The sequence below is a fragment of the Melanotaenia boesemani genome, chromosome 21 (genome assembly GCF_017639745.1).
Source record: "Melanotaenia boesemani isolate fMelBoe1 chromosome 21, fMelBoe1.pri, whole genome shotgun sequence".
Lineage (NCBI taxonomy): Eukaryota > Metazoa > Chordata > Actinopteri > Atheriniformes > Melanotaeniidae > Melanotaenia > Melanotaenia boesemani.
In genome coordinates this window covers 5,297,313-5,313,922 of record NC_055702.1, presented here as the reverse complement: position 1 = coordinate 5,313,922, position 16,610 = coordinate 5,297,313, and the positions used below count along the sequence as shown (strand labels likewise).

At 39.7% G+C, this 16,610-nt stretch overlaps 1 protein-coding gene across 3 annotated transcripts in view; it reads left to right on the top strand.

The window, feature by feature from the left end:
* Positions 1-16,610, top strand: part of LOC121632638 (Snf2-related CREBBP activator protein) — a 33,620-nt gene that overhangs the window by 11,134 nt on the left and 5,876 nt on the right. For 2 of the 3 annotated variants that reach the window (XM_041974293.1, XM_041974291.1), the window contains 26 exons: positions 67-256; positions 996-1,177; positions 2,549-2,642; positions 2,825-2,914; positions 3,157-3,330; positions 3,419-3,648; positions 3,743-3,920; positions 4,059-4,195; positions 4,778-4,947; positions 6,850-7,179; positions 7,422-7,608; positions 7,713-7,882; positions 8,444-8,595; positions 8,735-8,950; positions 9,096-9,251; positions 9,850-9,996; positions 10,105-10,434; positions 10,657-10,829; positions 11,758-12,071; positions 12,162-12,364; positions 14,159-14,328; positions 14,453-14,649; positions 15,266-15,380; positions 15,856-15,981; positions 16,082-16,258; positions 16,443-16,526. In XM_041974293.1, coding sequence (XP_041830227.1) covers positions 67-256; positions 996-1,177; positions 2,549-2,642; positions 2,825-2,914; positions 3,157-3,330; positions 3,419-3,648; positions 3,743-3,920; positions 4,059-4,195; positions 4,778-4,947; positions 6,850-7,179; positions 7,422-7,608; positions 7,713-7,882; positions 8,444-8,595; positions 8,735-8,950; positions 9,096-9,251; positions 9,850-9,996; positions 10,105-10,434; positions 10,657-10,829; positions 11,758-12,071; positions 12,162-12,364; positions 14,159-14,328; positions 14,453-14,649; positions 15,266-15,380; positions 15,856-15,981; positions 16,082-16,258; positions 16,443-16,526 — 4,692 coding nt within the window. The remainder of the gene's footprint in view (positions 1-66; positions 257-995; positions 1,178-2,548; positions 2,643-2,824; positions 2,915-3,156; positions 3,331-3,418; positions 3,649-3,742; positions 3,921-4,058; positions 4,196-4,777; positions 4,948-6,849; positions 7,180-7,421; positions 7,609-7,712; positions 7,883-8,443; positions 8,596-8,734; positions 8,951-9,095; positions 9,252-9,849; positions 9,997-10,104; positions 10,435-10,656; positions 10,830-11,757; positions 12,072-12,161; positions 12,365-14,158; positions 14,329-14,452; positions 14,650-15,265; positions 15,381-15,855; positions 15,982-16,081; positions 16,259-16,442; positions 16,527-16,610) is intronic. The other variant, XM_041974292.1, reaches the window with a different exon arrangement.

Below are 16,610 nucleotides of genomic sequence, written 5' to 3'. Positions count from 1 at the left end.
TTGGGCATTAATAAAGCACTTTTTCAATTGTCGATTGGTTACCTATTTGTTTTTGTGTGCCCCAAGGTGGTGCAGTACAAGCAGCAGTCCAGACTAGAGGAAAAGCGGAAGAAGGCTTTGGATCTTCAGCTGGACTTCATTGTTGGCCAGACAGAGAAATACTCTGACCTTCTCAGCAAGTCACTTGCACCCAGCAGGCCTCCTGAGACTGCGGTGTCTCCACAAAAATCTCTGCCACCTCCTGTTGATGAGGATGGTGAGAAGTTTTTCTTGAAATAAAAGCTGCCTCTTATTAATAGTGTCTCCTGACAAAATGTTAAAGAACTTTCAGAGCTGATGCAATGGATCAGGTAGGGATGTTGTCATAGCAACACAAGAATGACTCAATCTTCTTTAGCATCCACAGTGTTTCAGAGATACGTATATAAAGCTGTTTTTCACACCAAGGTCACTGCAACTTAGAATCTTGAAGCTGAGATGCACTTAGTCTTGATTTAAGATGGTGAAGTCTGATGTCGTTTGTCAGAACACTTTTTGACGCAGTGACTCCACAAAGTTGTACCCAATGCTGTGTGGCACTCATCAGGCCTGAGACTTGTCAAGCCTGTCAGGCTAGTCTGCTGCACATGTTAGTGGTGGCATTTGATTGCTTGAGCTTAGAGGCCGACTGTGAATTAACTTTAAAAGCTTGCTCACTCAGGAAGAGTAGACTTGGCAGTCCGTTTTTTTTTTTCCATCAGTGGCCTTGTCCCACCTACATTTTATTATCTGACATGGTTTCATGTGGAATGGAGCCTGCTTAGCAATTAAAAGTCCCATCACACTGAAAAAAATCACAGAAATGGGCTGATTTGATATATTAAAAATGCTTTTTTTTGTTGTTTTAAAATATACAGCTGAAACTATTTATTTTTTTTAAATTTGTTTATTTGGCTTGCAGGAAGTCTTGTTCGTTGTTCGTATACCTGTACTTATACAAACCTCTTGTCTTCAAGTAGACAGAGACTTTGAGCCTCCATGTGAAGAGGATGATGATGATGAAGAGACCATAGAGGTGGAGGAGCAGCAGGAGGGCAATGATGCAGAGAGCCATCAGAGGGAGATTGAATTGCTGAAGGAAGAGGGCATGCTGCCCCTCGACCAACTACTAAGTACCCTCAAACTGCCACCTCCACAGGTAGTTCCACACAGCTGCACTGAAATGGCTTTCAAAAAAAGCCAAGACTACAGTAAACCTGTGTGAGATTATAGTGTTGCCACAAAATGATGTCAGTCTGAAAATCTTGGATCAGTCAAGTTATTTAAAGCAGCCATTTAAGTGTCCACCAGACAAATTGATGCAAATTTCCCCACACCTGCTTTCCAGATTTATAGAACTCATTCTGTGAGCTAAACCTCTAACTAGTTTAGTCTGTGTATATTTTCTTTACATTCTGGAAACAAAGGCAACATTTCAAATGTTTAATCTTCCATTAGCCGTCATAGTTCTAGAGTTGCCAGTTTTGTGTTCTTCCCTGTAATATCACAGATCTATGATTAGTAATAATGGATACCAATATAATCAAACACTTAATTGCAACTTATACTAAACCTAAATATGCAGGACTTGAGCTTTTATAGCTCAAAAATGATCAACTTTGGCCAAGATTTCGTGGAAGTACCGCAATTTCCTTCCTGAGCTGTGTGTCACAGCCACTGCTGCAGATGCTGACTGGTTGATAAATGGGGCAAATCAGTGGGACAGATTAAAATAAGTAAACTCTTGCTGTTGTTGGAGCACCTGTGTGCACCAATATCTGCCTGTGCAACACCCCTGTGGTGTAAAATATTAGTACTTACCCCATTATGACATGATGTCACATGCGTGTGCCTTCTCCTTTTTTAAACCTGGAGTGAAGCAAGAGTTGCATCGACATCAGACACAAAATATTCCAACTTTTTTTTTTTTTTAAACAGTATTGCTGAACATGATAAAAAAGCCAGCAATTTACAGTAAAATCAAAGGTTTAATCTCTTAATATTTTTTATTTAATGGTTCTTAATTCCTCAGTCTGAAAACTAATATATCTTTTTGCACAGTTGTACGTTTTCCAGAAATCCCTCAAATTTTAGAAGTTTTTTTTTAAACAAAGCCTATAATGAGTTGAACTCTAAATTTCTAATAGATGTGTGGTTAACCATAGAAGTACCTTTGATTTAATACGCACTTTTCTACTAAAATTAGCACAAATAAGCAGGATTATTAGTCTCTGGTAAATCCACTAAATTAAGACTGTTTACTCTTTTTACAGTCATCGTAAAATCTTGAGCAACATGCCAGTGCATGGATATAAATGAGATTTTTGCACCTCAAGCCATCAAGTTCTTATTAAACTTGTCATGGCTCAAACTGTAGAATGATTATATGTTGGTAAATACAGAGTGATCCTTTTTTGCAGGGTTAGTTAGAACACTTAAATATGAAGAAAATCGCTTTTTACGCTGTAATTCATGCTACTGACCAAGATGTTTGAATTTTATGTAAGCTCTGACTCACTGAATTATGCAGGACTCGGGCTCAGATGAAGAATGCTCTAATGAATCCTCTTCATCGGTGGAGGAGGAAGAGGAAGATCGAGAATTCACTGCCAATGACGAGGATGGTATGATTTAATTTAAAAGGCTGAAAATGTGAAAGAACTTTTCCTACACTTTGTTACCCTTGGAAATGATATAACAATATAATATATATATATAATGTCTTTTAATACTCTTTAAATTATTACTTTTTTTTCTGTGCTTTTAATTTGTTATTTCGTTGTTTTGTTCCACTTCCTGTTTCCAGCTGAAGATGAGGAGGACACCATAGCAGCCCAGGAGAAAGTGGAAGGAAATGTCAATCACAAAGAGGAGCTTGATGACTTGGCCAAAGAGGGTATGTGCATTTATCTTACGTTTTTCCCTGTATATTACTAGAAAGAGCAGTTTTGTAACGAGTTTCTTTGATAATTGATACATTTTCAAAATGAATTTGATTGGTTATTCTTGTTTAAAATAATTCTGACATTAAAATGTTATCTTGTCCTCGCTGCTTCCCACGACGTGTACATGTGAATAAGGTTTTCATGGATGTCAAGCTGTGACCTTCTTCCTGACATGTCTCTGCTCTTCTTCCAGGTGACATGAGCATTGAGGAGCTGCTGGAGAAGTACAAAGGAGCGTATGCATCAGACTTCGAGGCACCTTCTGCTTCAGGCTCTAAAGCAAGCTCTGATTCTGAGGCGTCTGGGGACGACGAGGTAGAGACTGAAGAAGACGAGAGTGATGTGGAAAGCAACACTTCTTCTTCAGGTACTAACAACTAACAAAATAATCTTGTGTGCTGTTTTGCTGCTTAGATTTGTTTTTAAAGTATTGCGTCATTCAAAATGTGACTTAGAATCACCAGGAGACAGCGCTGCTGATGACGATGATGATGACAGTGAAAATGATGAGGAGAGTGAGGATGAAGAGGATGATGAGTGTGGAGAAGAAGGGATGGAGCTTTTGTTAAAGGAAGGAGACCACAGCCCGCCTTCCTCAAGCTCTCGGCCAAAGAAAGAAATCAGCCATATAGCTGCTACAGCAGAGAGCCTGCAGCCGAAAGGCTACACTCTGGCTACTACAAAGGTCAGTCATGTGGAACATTATTTTAAATTTATTTCAAACACATTTTCTACACATTAGTTTACTTTCATTTCCTCTTTATTTTTTCCAACAACAGGTCAAGACCCCCATCCCTTTCCTGCTTCACGGCACATTACGAGAATACCAGCACATCGGCCTCGACTGGTTGGTCACCATGTATGAGAAGAAGCTAAATGGGATTCTGGCTGATGAGATGGGTCTGGGTAAAACCATCCAAACCATTGCTCTGCTCGCTCACCTCGCCTGTGAAAAAGGTATTTTAGTAATTTGTAATTTCATTGCACTTTTTGTTGCAGTGACAGCCCTATTCTATTCTATTTGTTTATATTTTACAATGCAGTTTAACCTCTTATTTATTTATTGTTTTTTTTTGTTTGTTTGTTTTTTTATAGGGAACTGGGGCCCCCACCTCATCATCGTTCCCACCAGTGTGATGTTAAACTGGGAGATGGAGCTAAAGCGCTGGTGTCCAGGGTTTAAAATCCTTACTTACTTTGGTAGTCAAAAAGAGAGAAAGCTGAAGAGACAGGTAATAAATTCCTCAGCTTTTGGAGTGTTTGTGTGCAGTATTTCTTTTTTGATTTTATGTGTTGCTTCTAAATTTTAGTATTTTGGGAAGCCTGTGTTCTGAGTAGAAAAGGTTGGTTTGAGGCATTGTTAATTAAAATTATTTTACGCCATGTTCACAACAGTCTGTTGCTGTAATATTCTAGATGTCCGCAGCTTGCATGTCTTATCTATTCTCACTGGCTTTCAGTCTGTTCAGTCTGTAGCTTTTATGAGTCGTGTTATAGGACTTTGTTTTCAGTTGTTTTTTTTTTTATTGTTGTTTGATTTCTGTTTTAATGGCTGATTATAATAAATTAACATCTTACAAGGGGAAAACAATTGGAAATTAGCTGTAAAGAAAACACTAATTCATGAAATTGTTTTATGTGCATTGTCAGTGGAACAATAAATATTAAACATATTACATATTACCCAGAAAACTACAGACCTTTAAGTGTCTTGACAGTTTATTTTACTGTTGGTTTCCCTAAAAAAGACATGAAATTGAAAACGTCAGTATTAAGAAATAAGAACCATTTTGTATTTCTTTTCTTTTTTTCAGGGCTGGACGAAGCCTAATGCTTTCCACGTGTGCATCACTTCTTACAAGCTGGTGCTGCAGGATCACCAGGCCTTTAGACGAAAGTCTTGGCGGTATCTGATCCTCGACGAGGCTCAAAACATCAAGAACTTCAAGTCCCAGCGCTGGCAGAGCCTGCTGAACTTCAACAGGTCTGTCTGAGACTGTATAAAGCGTGTGACCTTACTTCAAACCTTATCTGTATTTTTTCAGTTTGCAAAAAATATAGCAACACAATAATTCCATCTCGGCTTTTAATATCTACAGACAACATTATTTGTAATGTAAAATTGGTTGAATATGGACTGCATGTACTCAGCTGAACCAGCTGGGAGTGATTAGTCACTGTCTTGTGCACAAGGTTGTCATTAAAGTCTGGAAACATGCATTTCCTCTTTTGATGAGCTGTCTGTAGCCACTGTACTATACATACTTTTTGTACTTTGTCCTTTTGAACACCACAGACACTGTACTGTGAGAAGTACTGATATGCTGGTGAGCCTTTTTGAAATGATTTATTTCTTTTAATGTACGCTAAAAACAAAGTAGCATGGTGTTTACAATCCAAACCATCTCTTAGCACAATTAGAATGGTAGAGTTGATGCTTTGAAGTTGATTTAGCACTAAACACGAGATGGGGTGTGAGTTATTTAAAGTTTCAGATAATGCCCATTGTTGCTTTCTGGTGGCTTTGAAGGAGCCGACCCCATGTGGCGTTCTGATGTTGTTTATGCATGTGGTTTAAAAGCAAGTTTTATTTTATATAAACAAAATGCACATAGTAGACACATCATTGTGGACTTTCTAGGTCATGAAGGTTTTTATAATTTCTCTTTCCATGGGATTGGGATCATTTGCCCTAAAGTACAGTAATATTATATCTTGCTTGCTGTCTGACTTTGTAACCTAATGTGTGTGAGAAAATAGAAAACTGGAGTGGCTGACAAATTCCACTAGTTAGTATCAAGTAGTGTTGTACAAACATGTTAAAGAGGCCTAAGTTTAGTGTCTTTCTTCAAAGACGTGGCTCTGTTAAACATTGAAAGCTGACACTAAAATTCAGCTTGCATCCAGCTGTGTACAACATTCATATGGGCCATGTGTGACTGCAGAATACTCAAAAGCAGGACTACTCAATTCTGTCCTTCGAGGGCTGCAGTTATGCAGGTTTTCAGTGTCCCTGCGCCAACAGACCTGACTCAAGTGAATAAGTCATGATAAAGAATTTCAAAATCTGTTGGATCCATTTACTTTGAGTCAAGGAAACTGAAATTTTCAGGGCTGCTGTTCCCATAGGACCCAATTGAGTACAAAAGGATTTATTTCCAGACAGTGTTGCGTGAAAATGACCCCCCCCCACAAATAATTGAGATGGGTTGTTCTTACCAAAATCACAGTAATGAGACGCAAGTTGTCATCATTTGGCTGGAACGCTGCTGCAGCTGGTGATAATTTCTCAGTGTTGCATGAAGCTGCAGACTGCAGAGGGATCTGGTCACATTATGAGCCGCTTACAGTTTAATTATATTTGACCTTTAACTTCTCTGAATGTGTAGAAGAAAGCAGATGCAGAATGAAAGCAGGTATCTGTGAATACAATAGTTGTGATAATACAGTAATATCACAAATGTAAGACCAGTCCACTGAGATACATGGACTACAGTTATGAGGGCTAAAAGACAAGCTATGCATGATGTTTAGTTTTAAAAGCTTAAAAAAAAATTGTTTATTTAGTCATTTTTATCAGAATTGTTTTCAATGCTAAGTTTTGATCAAAATCTCCTCTGTGTTACCTCTAACAGTCAGGTATTCCTCAACAGGCTGGTGTTTTTCAGCACTTAGTAACTTAAAAATGAGTTATTTCTCTTATGTATTTAGGTAACTTCATGTTTTTTAGCTACAAAGAAAATACTAAAACTTCAATAAATACACCAATTCTGAGTTTGTGGCTTAAAGTTTAAAAGATTGCTTTTGTGTCCATTATTAGCTAAAATCCTTATACAAATCGTTGTATATTTATTGAAACTCATCTTCTAACCTCTTCTAATCGCAGCCACCGGCGACTGCTGCTAACAGGAACCCCTCTCCAGAACAGCCTGATGGAGCTTTGGTCGCTCATGCACTTCCTCATGCCCCACGTTTTCCAGTCCCACCGCGAGTTCAAAGAGTGGTTCTCCAACCCGCTGACGGGAATGATCGAGGGAAGTCAGGAGTACAACGAGGGCCTAGTTAAGAGGCTCCACAAAGTGCTGAGGCCATTCCTGCTCAGAAGAATAAAGGCTGACGTTGAGAAGCAGATGCCTAAGAAATACGAGCATGTGGTTCGGTGTCGCCTCTCAAAGAGGCAGAGATTTCTCTACGACGACTTCATGGCACAGGCCTCGTGAGTTCCTATATGATAATGTTCAAAAGAATAATATCAATATTTATTTTATTGTACAACTAGATAAACAACAGTTCTAGTAGAAAGACTTGCCAAAATTTCTTTCAGTATCATATCTAAGGTTTAAGCTGCATTTTTTTTTTGCAGTTATATACTCCATTTTATCTAGTTTATCTCTCTTAAAACATTTTAAATTATTTGTTTTATTAATATTATTAACTCTGTTTCTTTTTGATTTACAGAACCCGGGAAACACTGGCCAGCGGTCACTTCATGTCTGTGATTAATATCCTCATGCAGCTCCGCAAAGTGTGCAACCACCCAAACCTGTTTGACCCTCGACCCATCCAGTCACCCTTCATCACGCAGCCCATAATTTTCAGTACAGCCTCCTTGGTCCTGGAGGCGCTGGAGATTCCTCCTCTGAAGGTTAGCAGGAAACGAAACTTAAAAAAAAAAAAATCCAACTTCTCTTTAAATTTAACAGAAAATCAGACTGAAAGACTGAAAAGCATTTTTTCTCTCTTTCTCAGCGATGCGACCTTTCCATGTTTGATCTTGTTGGTCTGGAGAGCCGTGTTTCCCGTTACCAGGCAGATGTCTTTCTGCCACGCCACAAGGTCAGCCGTCAGCTAATTCAGGAGCTCACCGAGTCCCCTGAACCTCCTCCGAGACCCAAACCAGTCCGCATGAAGGTCAACAGGTACATTCTACAGCTATGGATCCTAAAGAGTTTTCTCTATAACCAAATATCTAAATCTAGTGTGAGTAGTTATGAACTTCAGCATCAACCATTGGCTCAAATAACAATTTAGTGTGTCAGCCAAAGTATGGCAGCATTTGACCACAGTGACTTTTCCAATGGACTGGACTATATAGATCTTTTTCTTGTGTTTTGACTGTGGAGACTTTTTTTTTTTTTTTTTGACTGTGGAAACTAATGACTAAACAAAATACCAGGGAAACATTTTCCTGCCAAAAGTGGCCCTTATTGGGCGGGCGGGTATCATTTTTAAAGTATGCAGTACTCTTGGTACATTGTCAGTCCCTTGGGCAGAAAGTACCCGGTACTTATGGTCGACATGTCCTCAGCTCACTTATCATTTTTGGCAGCTAATATAAGAAGATGAAACCTTCTTTAAAACTATTAAATGGAGAACGAGCTGTTCCATGCATTTGAATAGTTCAAGTCGAAGGATTAAAGCTGATAAGTGTAAAATTTTCCTTCCACGGTGTAATAATTCTTTCCATGTTTCTGTTTTAGGATGTTCCAGCCGCCTCCTAAAAGTGATAACCGACAGGTTCTACTGATGAACAAACCCACCTCTTCTGTCCCTCCTGCAGCTCAGACCCCCAAACCTTCTCCAGTTTCCGAAGTTGCAACAGCCCCTGCACCTGCTCCTGTGGTTCAGCAAGGCATGTAAAATAATAGAAGTGTTTTGTGAACAAAAAGAAGATTTTCACAATTTTAGAAAATTCAGAAGATGTCAGAAAATTCAGGTAATTTGTTTTTAGTTTTTGCACTTTTCTCCTTAAACGTGTTTTTTTCTTTCAGTGGTGTGTACAGTGGCACCAACACCTCCACCTCGCCCACTCTTGCATCCTACCCCTCAAACTGCAGTGAGATCCAGTGCTCCCAAACCAATGCTGACTGTACGGCCTCCTGGTGCTCCCTGTGTGGCCAGTATTCCTGCTCATCCAAGCCCAAACCCTGGCAATGTCATGCCGCAGAGGGTTTTACTTAGTCCTGATATGCAAGCAAGGCTGCCATGTGAGTCCATTATTATGTATAGCATAGTTAATTAAAAAAAAAAGATGACAAGAATGTCATTATGACTAAACAAGTAACAACTGAATTCATTTAAACTGCATTTGATGTGGCTTGTAACTCACATATCACGTGTTTTCTTTGTAAGCTGGTGAGGTGGTGAGCATAGCCCAGCTGGCCTCCTTGGCAGGGCGACCTGTCTCTTCATGTCAGGGCAGTAAACCAGTCACCTTCCAGCTTCAAGGAAACAAGCTGACTCTGTCTGGAGCCCAAGTCCCAGCAGCTGCACCACGCCCTGTTCAAGGTTAGTGTTACCCAAAAACAATGGCTTTTCTTCCTGCCTGAAATATTTGTGACATGCTTATCAGACTTAATTATTACATAATCTTGAATTTAGTTGATTAAATATGCTTGATAACTAAAGTTACAAATCTTTGTTGTCCTTACAATTTGATTAGATCATGAACAAAACACAGAAATGAAGGAAAAGGTGGACATCCAGTAGTTTTTGTTCTTTCCTCTTTACACGTGGCTTTAAACAACAAAAAAAAGAATGATATATTTGTGACAATATTTTTTACTAATCAATGGATTGCAGTATGCCCAGCGCCACCATGTTGGGTCAGATTGGATAGTCTGTCATCAGTCTCATTTCTTGCCTATGAAAGTGGCAAAATAACCGATGCTGATCTGGACCTGTTGGTGGAAACGGGACTTATGAAATATATACTGAAAATGTTTCTTCTTTAAGAGATGCTCAAAATAAGTTCTGTGAAATTATTTAATTTTAAATCAGAAGGAACAGTAAATATGACAAAAACAAATCGGGATTATTTCCCATTCTACACTTCATCGTATTGATTATATGTCATGTATTTATCTGACTTCCTGTCTCTGTGCAGGTAATGTGATGCACCTGGTGTCCAGCGGGGTGCAGCATCAACTTATCAGCCAGGCTGCTCAACTGACTGTACAGACGACAGCCCACACAAACACACCCTCTGCTGCTCCCCCACCAAACCGGCTGCCACACCACGTTTCCCCTCAAGGTATTTAGCCCTTCTTACCATCTCATTCATTTCTCCAAAAAGCTCAACTCATTGTCTGAATCACACACGTTTCCTGATTGTTGTTTTAAGGCCTTGGTTTGTTTTCAGTGTCCTCAGCCATGGTGAGCAGCCCAGGAGTTGTGAAGATCGTTGTGCGTCAGTCAACAGGCAAGGAGGGTGGGCCTGTGCCCACACTGGCCGTGGCCCCTTCCCCTCGTGTTGCTCCCCAGGCACCCCCTTCCCTGCACCCACACTCCAACACAATCCCTGTCAGGAACACTGCTCCATTGCAAATTGCCACACGCACCCCTGGTCCTGCTACTGCCCACTACACCATAGCTCCTCCCAGACACCCTAGCTCCACCCCGAACCAGCCTCAACCCCCTCGTCCTGTCCTCAAAGTAGTGCAGCCGCCTCCATCCAGCATAGAGCAGCCAGGTAAGATTACAAGCTTGTAGAAGGTAGCAGCCACATAAAAACCAGCTTGTTTTGGAGAATTACTTGTCTGAGAATCAGTTTTACAAAAAATATATTCTTTAGAAATAAATAGCTGTCTTATTGTAAGAAAGTTGAAACTGTGTTTAAGCCAAATCCATCATTGGTTGTACTATGGACTGGAGTCATTTACAACATGTATGTTATGTGCCATGCTTTCCTCAGTTTCAGCTCAGGTGACCCCCTCATCATCTGTGTCCAAGTCTTCAGCAGCAACACGGGACAATGGCAGCAATCAGTCACCAGTAAACACAAAGTCAAAGCCAAACGTGCGTCCAAAGACCAACCCGCCACCCAGGAGGGTGCCCCGCCTCCCTCCCCGCTCTCCTTTCCACATGGTAACTGATTTTTTAGCTAAAATATCCAATCCAACTTTATTTATAAAGCACTCTAAAACAACCACGGTTGACCAAAGATTTATTTGTCGTAGCAATGCTGTACAACAACAGTAAAAGGTGCAGTTGTTTCAGTGGAAATACGAAGGTATAAGAAAAATATAATAAAATACAATAAAAATAAAATACAAGTTGAGAAGAAAACAAAGAAGAGACATAACTAAATTTGAATGTGTGAACATATCTCAGAAGATCATGTCATTGTAAACCAAGTCTGAACATCCTGAGTGTATATTGAAGTTTTTTTCTCCGTGACTGCTCTGTATTTGCTTCTTTTGTCTGCAATTCAATGTCTTGAAGTTACAAACATGGTTTATATATTTTGAAATAAGCTCTATGCAGCAGTGGGAGCAGCACCAAGTGGCAAAAATACATATTACATATTACATAGCAAGAAATTTAGATGAATAATAATGACTTGTTCTTACACTGCTGCTTCAGTGTTGCACTGGCCTCTTTCATTGCTTTCATGGGTCTGGGTTGTGACAATAATGCTGTCCCCAGCCCTTGGCAAAAGCAGCTTTTAGAACTGGTAGAGACCTGGTGGTGCTGTGGAACCAGTCGTCCCAGCACTGATCTGTTTCAGAGACTGCGTTGAAAAAGGATGCTACTTGAGCATTTAGCCGCAGTTGGTATACTGCATGTGGCCACAAATGAATGGTAGTGTTGTCTTCATAGCTACTGGTTCTTCACCAACTACTTTCCACTGCCACTCCAAGTGGCCAAAACAAAGTCATATAGATTTATGGTAATTTACAACACCAGAAGTTAGATTCTTTATTTCCAGCTTCTGGAAACATGATTCTTGTCGTTTTACAGTTTTGTGTTTTCAGCTCTTTAGCGGTTTGTTTCTGTGCTTCTCCTTCAACAGTCATGGCTGGCTGACAGTCTTAAACAGCAGCGCGACAGCCGACTGGGCTTCATCATCCAAGTGAACGAGCGCCACTGTGGAGCAAAGCCTGTGTTCGGCCGGGAGGTTCTGGACTTTGTGACTTTTCTCCCTGGTTCTCGTCCATCCCCCTCTGCTCTGAATTCTGATGGTGATTGGGGCCGTTCAGGTCACAGCAGCTGTTTGTTCGCACAATGGCAAAACAAATATGATCACTGGTTCCAGACTCAGACTTTAATAAAGGCCATCAACAGCATCGAGGAACGGCTGGAGCTCCTCAGTGATATAATAGACAGGTAGAGGTCTTCTTAAAATATACATTACTGATGCGAGCAGTTACTAAGGGGTAGTTTTGTAAACAAACTCATGTTTTCTGTGTTGTTTAGGTTTACATTTGCGATTCCTCCTGTGGAGGCTCCTCCGATCTCCATGCATTGCTGCCATCCTCCTCCATCTCTGAGCCACAAACAGTCAGTCTTCGCCTCTGCACTATCTGCTGAAGTCGCTCCACTCACTCGCAATCTCCACCGCATCCATTGTAACATGAGGACCCAGTTCCCCGACCTGAGGCTCATACAGTATGATTGTGGTGAGTTGTTTCAATGTTTCTTTGCTGTGCACTGTTGGAGTAGCCAAAAATGGAACATGATGCCTGTGTGAAACAGTTGCTAACAACAAAATGTGCAGAACAAAAAACATGAGTCTATTTAGATTTTTTTTATTCTCCACACTCTATGATCAAACATATGATACACAAGTTTAAACCATGATTTATGTCCATTAGCTTCTAAAAACAGCAATAAAATTAACTTTATTTTTTCTAGTTTTCATTTATCTTGATCTCTTTGACCAGTCATGTTGTGCAGGTATTGTACAATAATTTTATTTGCTACAAGAAGAGACTGAGCGCGTCTTGTAGTTTTTAAGGGATTTTTTTATTTAAGCTTTTTATCATTAGATAGAACATTTGACAATCTGTCTGGGTCATATATTCAGACTTGCTACCATTAGTCCAACAGTCTAAAAGTTTTGTGTAGAAGTATTTTCTGCAAATGCAATCATAGCAAAGCCTGTTGCAAAAAATAAATAATAAATAAATCACCTGCTTTTAACCCTTAAAATGCTGCTACGTCCCCCAAGCGCTATTGCTTATATGAACAATTTCTCAGGATCTTTGTGTGTAACTCTGGTCTAAATTGTGATGAATAGCTTACCCTTTAGGTGATCTGTGGACGTTTTCCAAGCATTTATATCACATCCAGGAGGTTTACAATTTAGCTGCAAAATGTTGCGTTTATTCAGAGACTCTATATGGCAAATCTACAATAAGGGATTCATGATAACACCATTATGTATCACATTTCTTAATAAAAAAAAATGCTATAACTATTGTGTTGCTAAGAGAGCTCTATTTTGAGCCAGAAATTATGATGAAGCCACTTTATGTCAAATTTTTCACCAATCAGAAATGAATGGTAGTGTCCAATCAGGAGCAGCCAAAGAACAAGTGAGCAGAAAGAAAAAAAAAAGTTCCTGTATGGCCAAGAAGACATTTTGATGCTCACCAAAAACCAACTGAGTTTGAGTTAGTTTTGTGAGGATAGTTGCATAAATAACTGTAAAGAGAAAAAAAAAACAGAGGAAAAGTGTAAATATGTAAATGACGACATTTTGTCCTCCTGAAAGCCCAGATTTGACAGAATAATTAGATGAGAAAAGACTTGGTCACTGTTGATCTGACATTAACAAGATATCCCTTTTTTAACGCTTTAAACTTTCCTTTGTTTGCTAATGACTTCCTCCAGGGAGCTCCTGTTTGTCAGCAGGATTGCTTGAAAACTTATCTGTTCACGTTTTAATTGAGGCTGAATATTGCCCAGTGTACTTTGTGAATCTGTGAGTCCACAGTGGGATTGTTTGGCATCATCAGGAGTCTGTACAAGAGTCTCTGTTGACGACTCTGTAAGCAGCACTTTGTCTGCTTCCTTGTTCATTGTGTTGCATTCCTGTCACTGGGAGACTTGTCCACAACAGAGCGCAATCAACCAGTCTGAAGTGATTAATGATGGCATCCAGGGTTGTTTTTTTTGTTATTTTTTCCCCCCTTTTCCTGTTCGCATATCTCCAAATCCACAATTTATATTGGAATTAAAAAAGAGAATCACACTTAATGAAATACAGGATTTAAGTTAATTATTTAGTTGTAAAGCTAAAGACAGTCTCATAGGGTTATTAAAAACCTAATTTTATATATTGTGCACAATCAAAAGCTCTTTTACATTCGGACTCCTCTCAGAAAATTCAGTTTTTCTATTTTATTATTCTGTGTAGTTGCTTACTGCTTTCCTACATGCTTTTATTCCTGTGTGTTCTGTGTGAGCAGGAAAGCTTCAGACTCTCCACACTTTGCTGAGAAAACTAAAGTCAGGAGGCCACAGGGTGCTGATCTTCACTCAGATGACGCGTATGTTAGATGTGCTGGAGCAGTTCCTCAACTATCATGGGCACATCTACCTCCGCCTGGATGGCAGCACCCGCGTGGAGCAGAGACAGGTTGGTCCTCAAAATATGAAACAAAGTTCCCAGCAGAACGTGTTGGTTTAGTCTTTTCCTCGGTTTAGTAATAGGAAAAGCTTCTATTGCTTATTCTTTGTGCAACTTCCTTCTTTTCGCGCAGGCCCTCATGGAGCGCTTCAATGCAGATCGACGCATTTTCTGCTTCATTTTGTCAACTCGCAGCGGAGGCGTAGGGGTGAATCTGACCGGGGCCGACACCGTCGTGTTCTACGACAGTGATTGGAATCCCACCATGGATGCTCAGGCGCAAGACCGTTGCCACCGAATCGGTCAAACCCGGGACGTCCACATATACAGGTGTGTTTTTTTTTTTTCCCAATTTCTGTTACCCCTTCCACTTCCAATCACTAATTTACAGGATTGTTTGTCATTTAAGGCGAGACACAGCAGAAAATGTCAAAAATACACATCTTGAGTATTTATTTCATGATAATCTCTCTCAAAAAATGGAAAAGGTTTTGGGAATCCCTTCACTTCAACCTAAAACCTAACTTTACCTTAACAGGACAGTATGAACTAATAAATCTCTTCATCGGCTTTGATGTGTTATAGATGTTCCTCATAGTTCTATGAATTTGATCGGATCTAATGTCTGCAAATAGTGTTTTCAAACAGATCTGAGTTAAATTTTACAATAAATAAATACATCAAATTAAAAAAAAAACTGGCTTAATCCAGTGTTAATTCTTTTCCTAGAAATGTCCACAAATGTTTCGCTAAATGACACCTTAATTTATAAACATGAAATTTCACAACTTGCAATACAAAAAAACAAAAATAGTCTTATTGTAAGGAAAAAAAAACTGATGATAGCTGTTAGAATTTTTTACCCCATTCACCTGCAGTGTCTCGCCTTATCCAAACATCTTTCCATCTTCCTTTTTTAATGGACTGCATTTGTTTCTGTCTTCAGATTGATCAGTGAGCGGACAGTCGAGGAAAACATCTTAAAGAAAGCTAACCAGAAGAGGATGCTGGGAGACATGGCGATTGAAGGAGGAAACTTTACCACTGCCTTCTTCAAACAGGTATCTTTTTTTTTTTTTTCTTAAGTAAGCCTGATTTATTTTGGGAAATAAATGTACATTAGCTCATTAGCTCTTTTTTTCTAACTGCCTGTTTGGGAGGTTTTCTTGCTGCCTATTAATCATGTGATATTACCTTTATGCTTCTGCTTACTGCACCTGTACTGTTGCAACAAAGCAGTTTTCCCACTGAGGGACTAATAAAGGTTTTCTTCTTATTATTATTCTTATGTGGTGACTAATCATTGGATTTATCTTTACACCAATGCGCGGGCGAGTACTTATCTCCAGAGATGCGTAATCACTGTTACACATGAAGAAATGTGTTTGGCATTAAAAGCTTTTGTGCTTTTTGAGATCTGATTAAGTTGTAGCATTTTGGACGTATTGTGTTTGAGCAGTTCATGCGTGTCTTGTTTTATTTCCATGAAGCACACTAACATTTTGGCTGAGCTAAATATGCCTGTTTGTTCCTTAGCAAACCATCCGGGAGCTGTTTGATGTTAATGATGGAGAGAAGAGGGAGGTGGCAGCGGAGCTCTCTGTTCCCCAAGTTGAGGAAGAGGAAGGTGTCAACAAACAGAGCACCACCATTCTGGAACAGGTATGTTATTTTAGGAACACTTTGCAGCATATAAACAGCACAAAGGTCTTGTTATGTTTAATTTTTTTTCTCTCATCCCATCCTGAAACAAATTTCTCAGGCACTGTGTCGTGCTGAAGATGAGGAGGACATAGTAGCAGCCTCTCAGGCTAAAGCGGAGCAGGTGGCCGAACTGGCAGAGTTCAATGAGAACATACCGCTGGATGATGGGGGGGAGCAGGAGGAAGTGGAGGAGCTCTCCAAAGCTGAGCAGGAAATTGCTGCCCTGGTGGAGCAGGTGAATAATTATTCAGTACTGTAACTGATAAATTAAAATCCAAGAAAAGTTTTTGCTGATCCTTATAATAAAAATACAAAATATGTGGTTTATTTTATGGAACAAAACATCATAATGGGGTTATTTTTTTTCTACTTATTGTCACCAGTAGCTGAAACAGTGTGTGTTGTTTGCTTTTCTTTAGCTCACTCCCATTGAAAGATACGCCATGAACTTCCTGGAGGCTTCATTAGAAGATGTGTGCAAAGAGGAGTTGAAGCAGGCTGAGGTAGGGCCTTACACACACACACACACACAATGTACTGTAGACTGATAACATGTGCAGCTGATTCAGGAGGGCATGAATAGAACC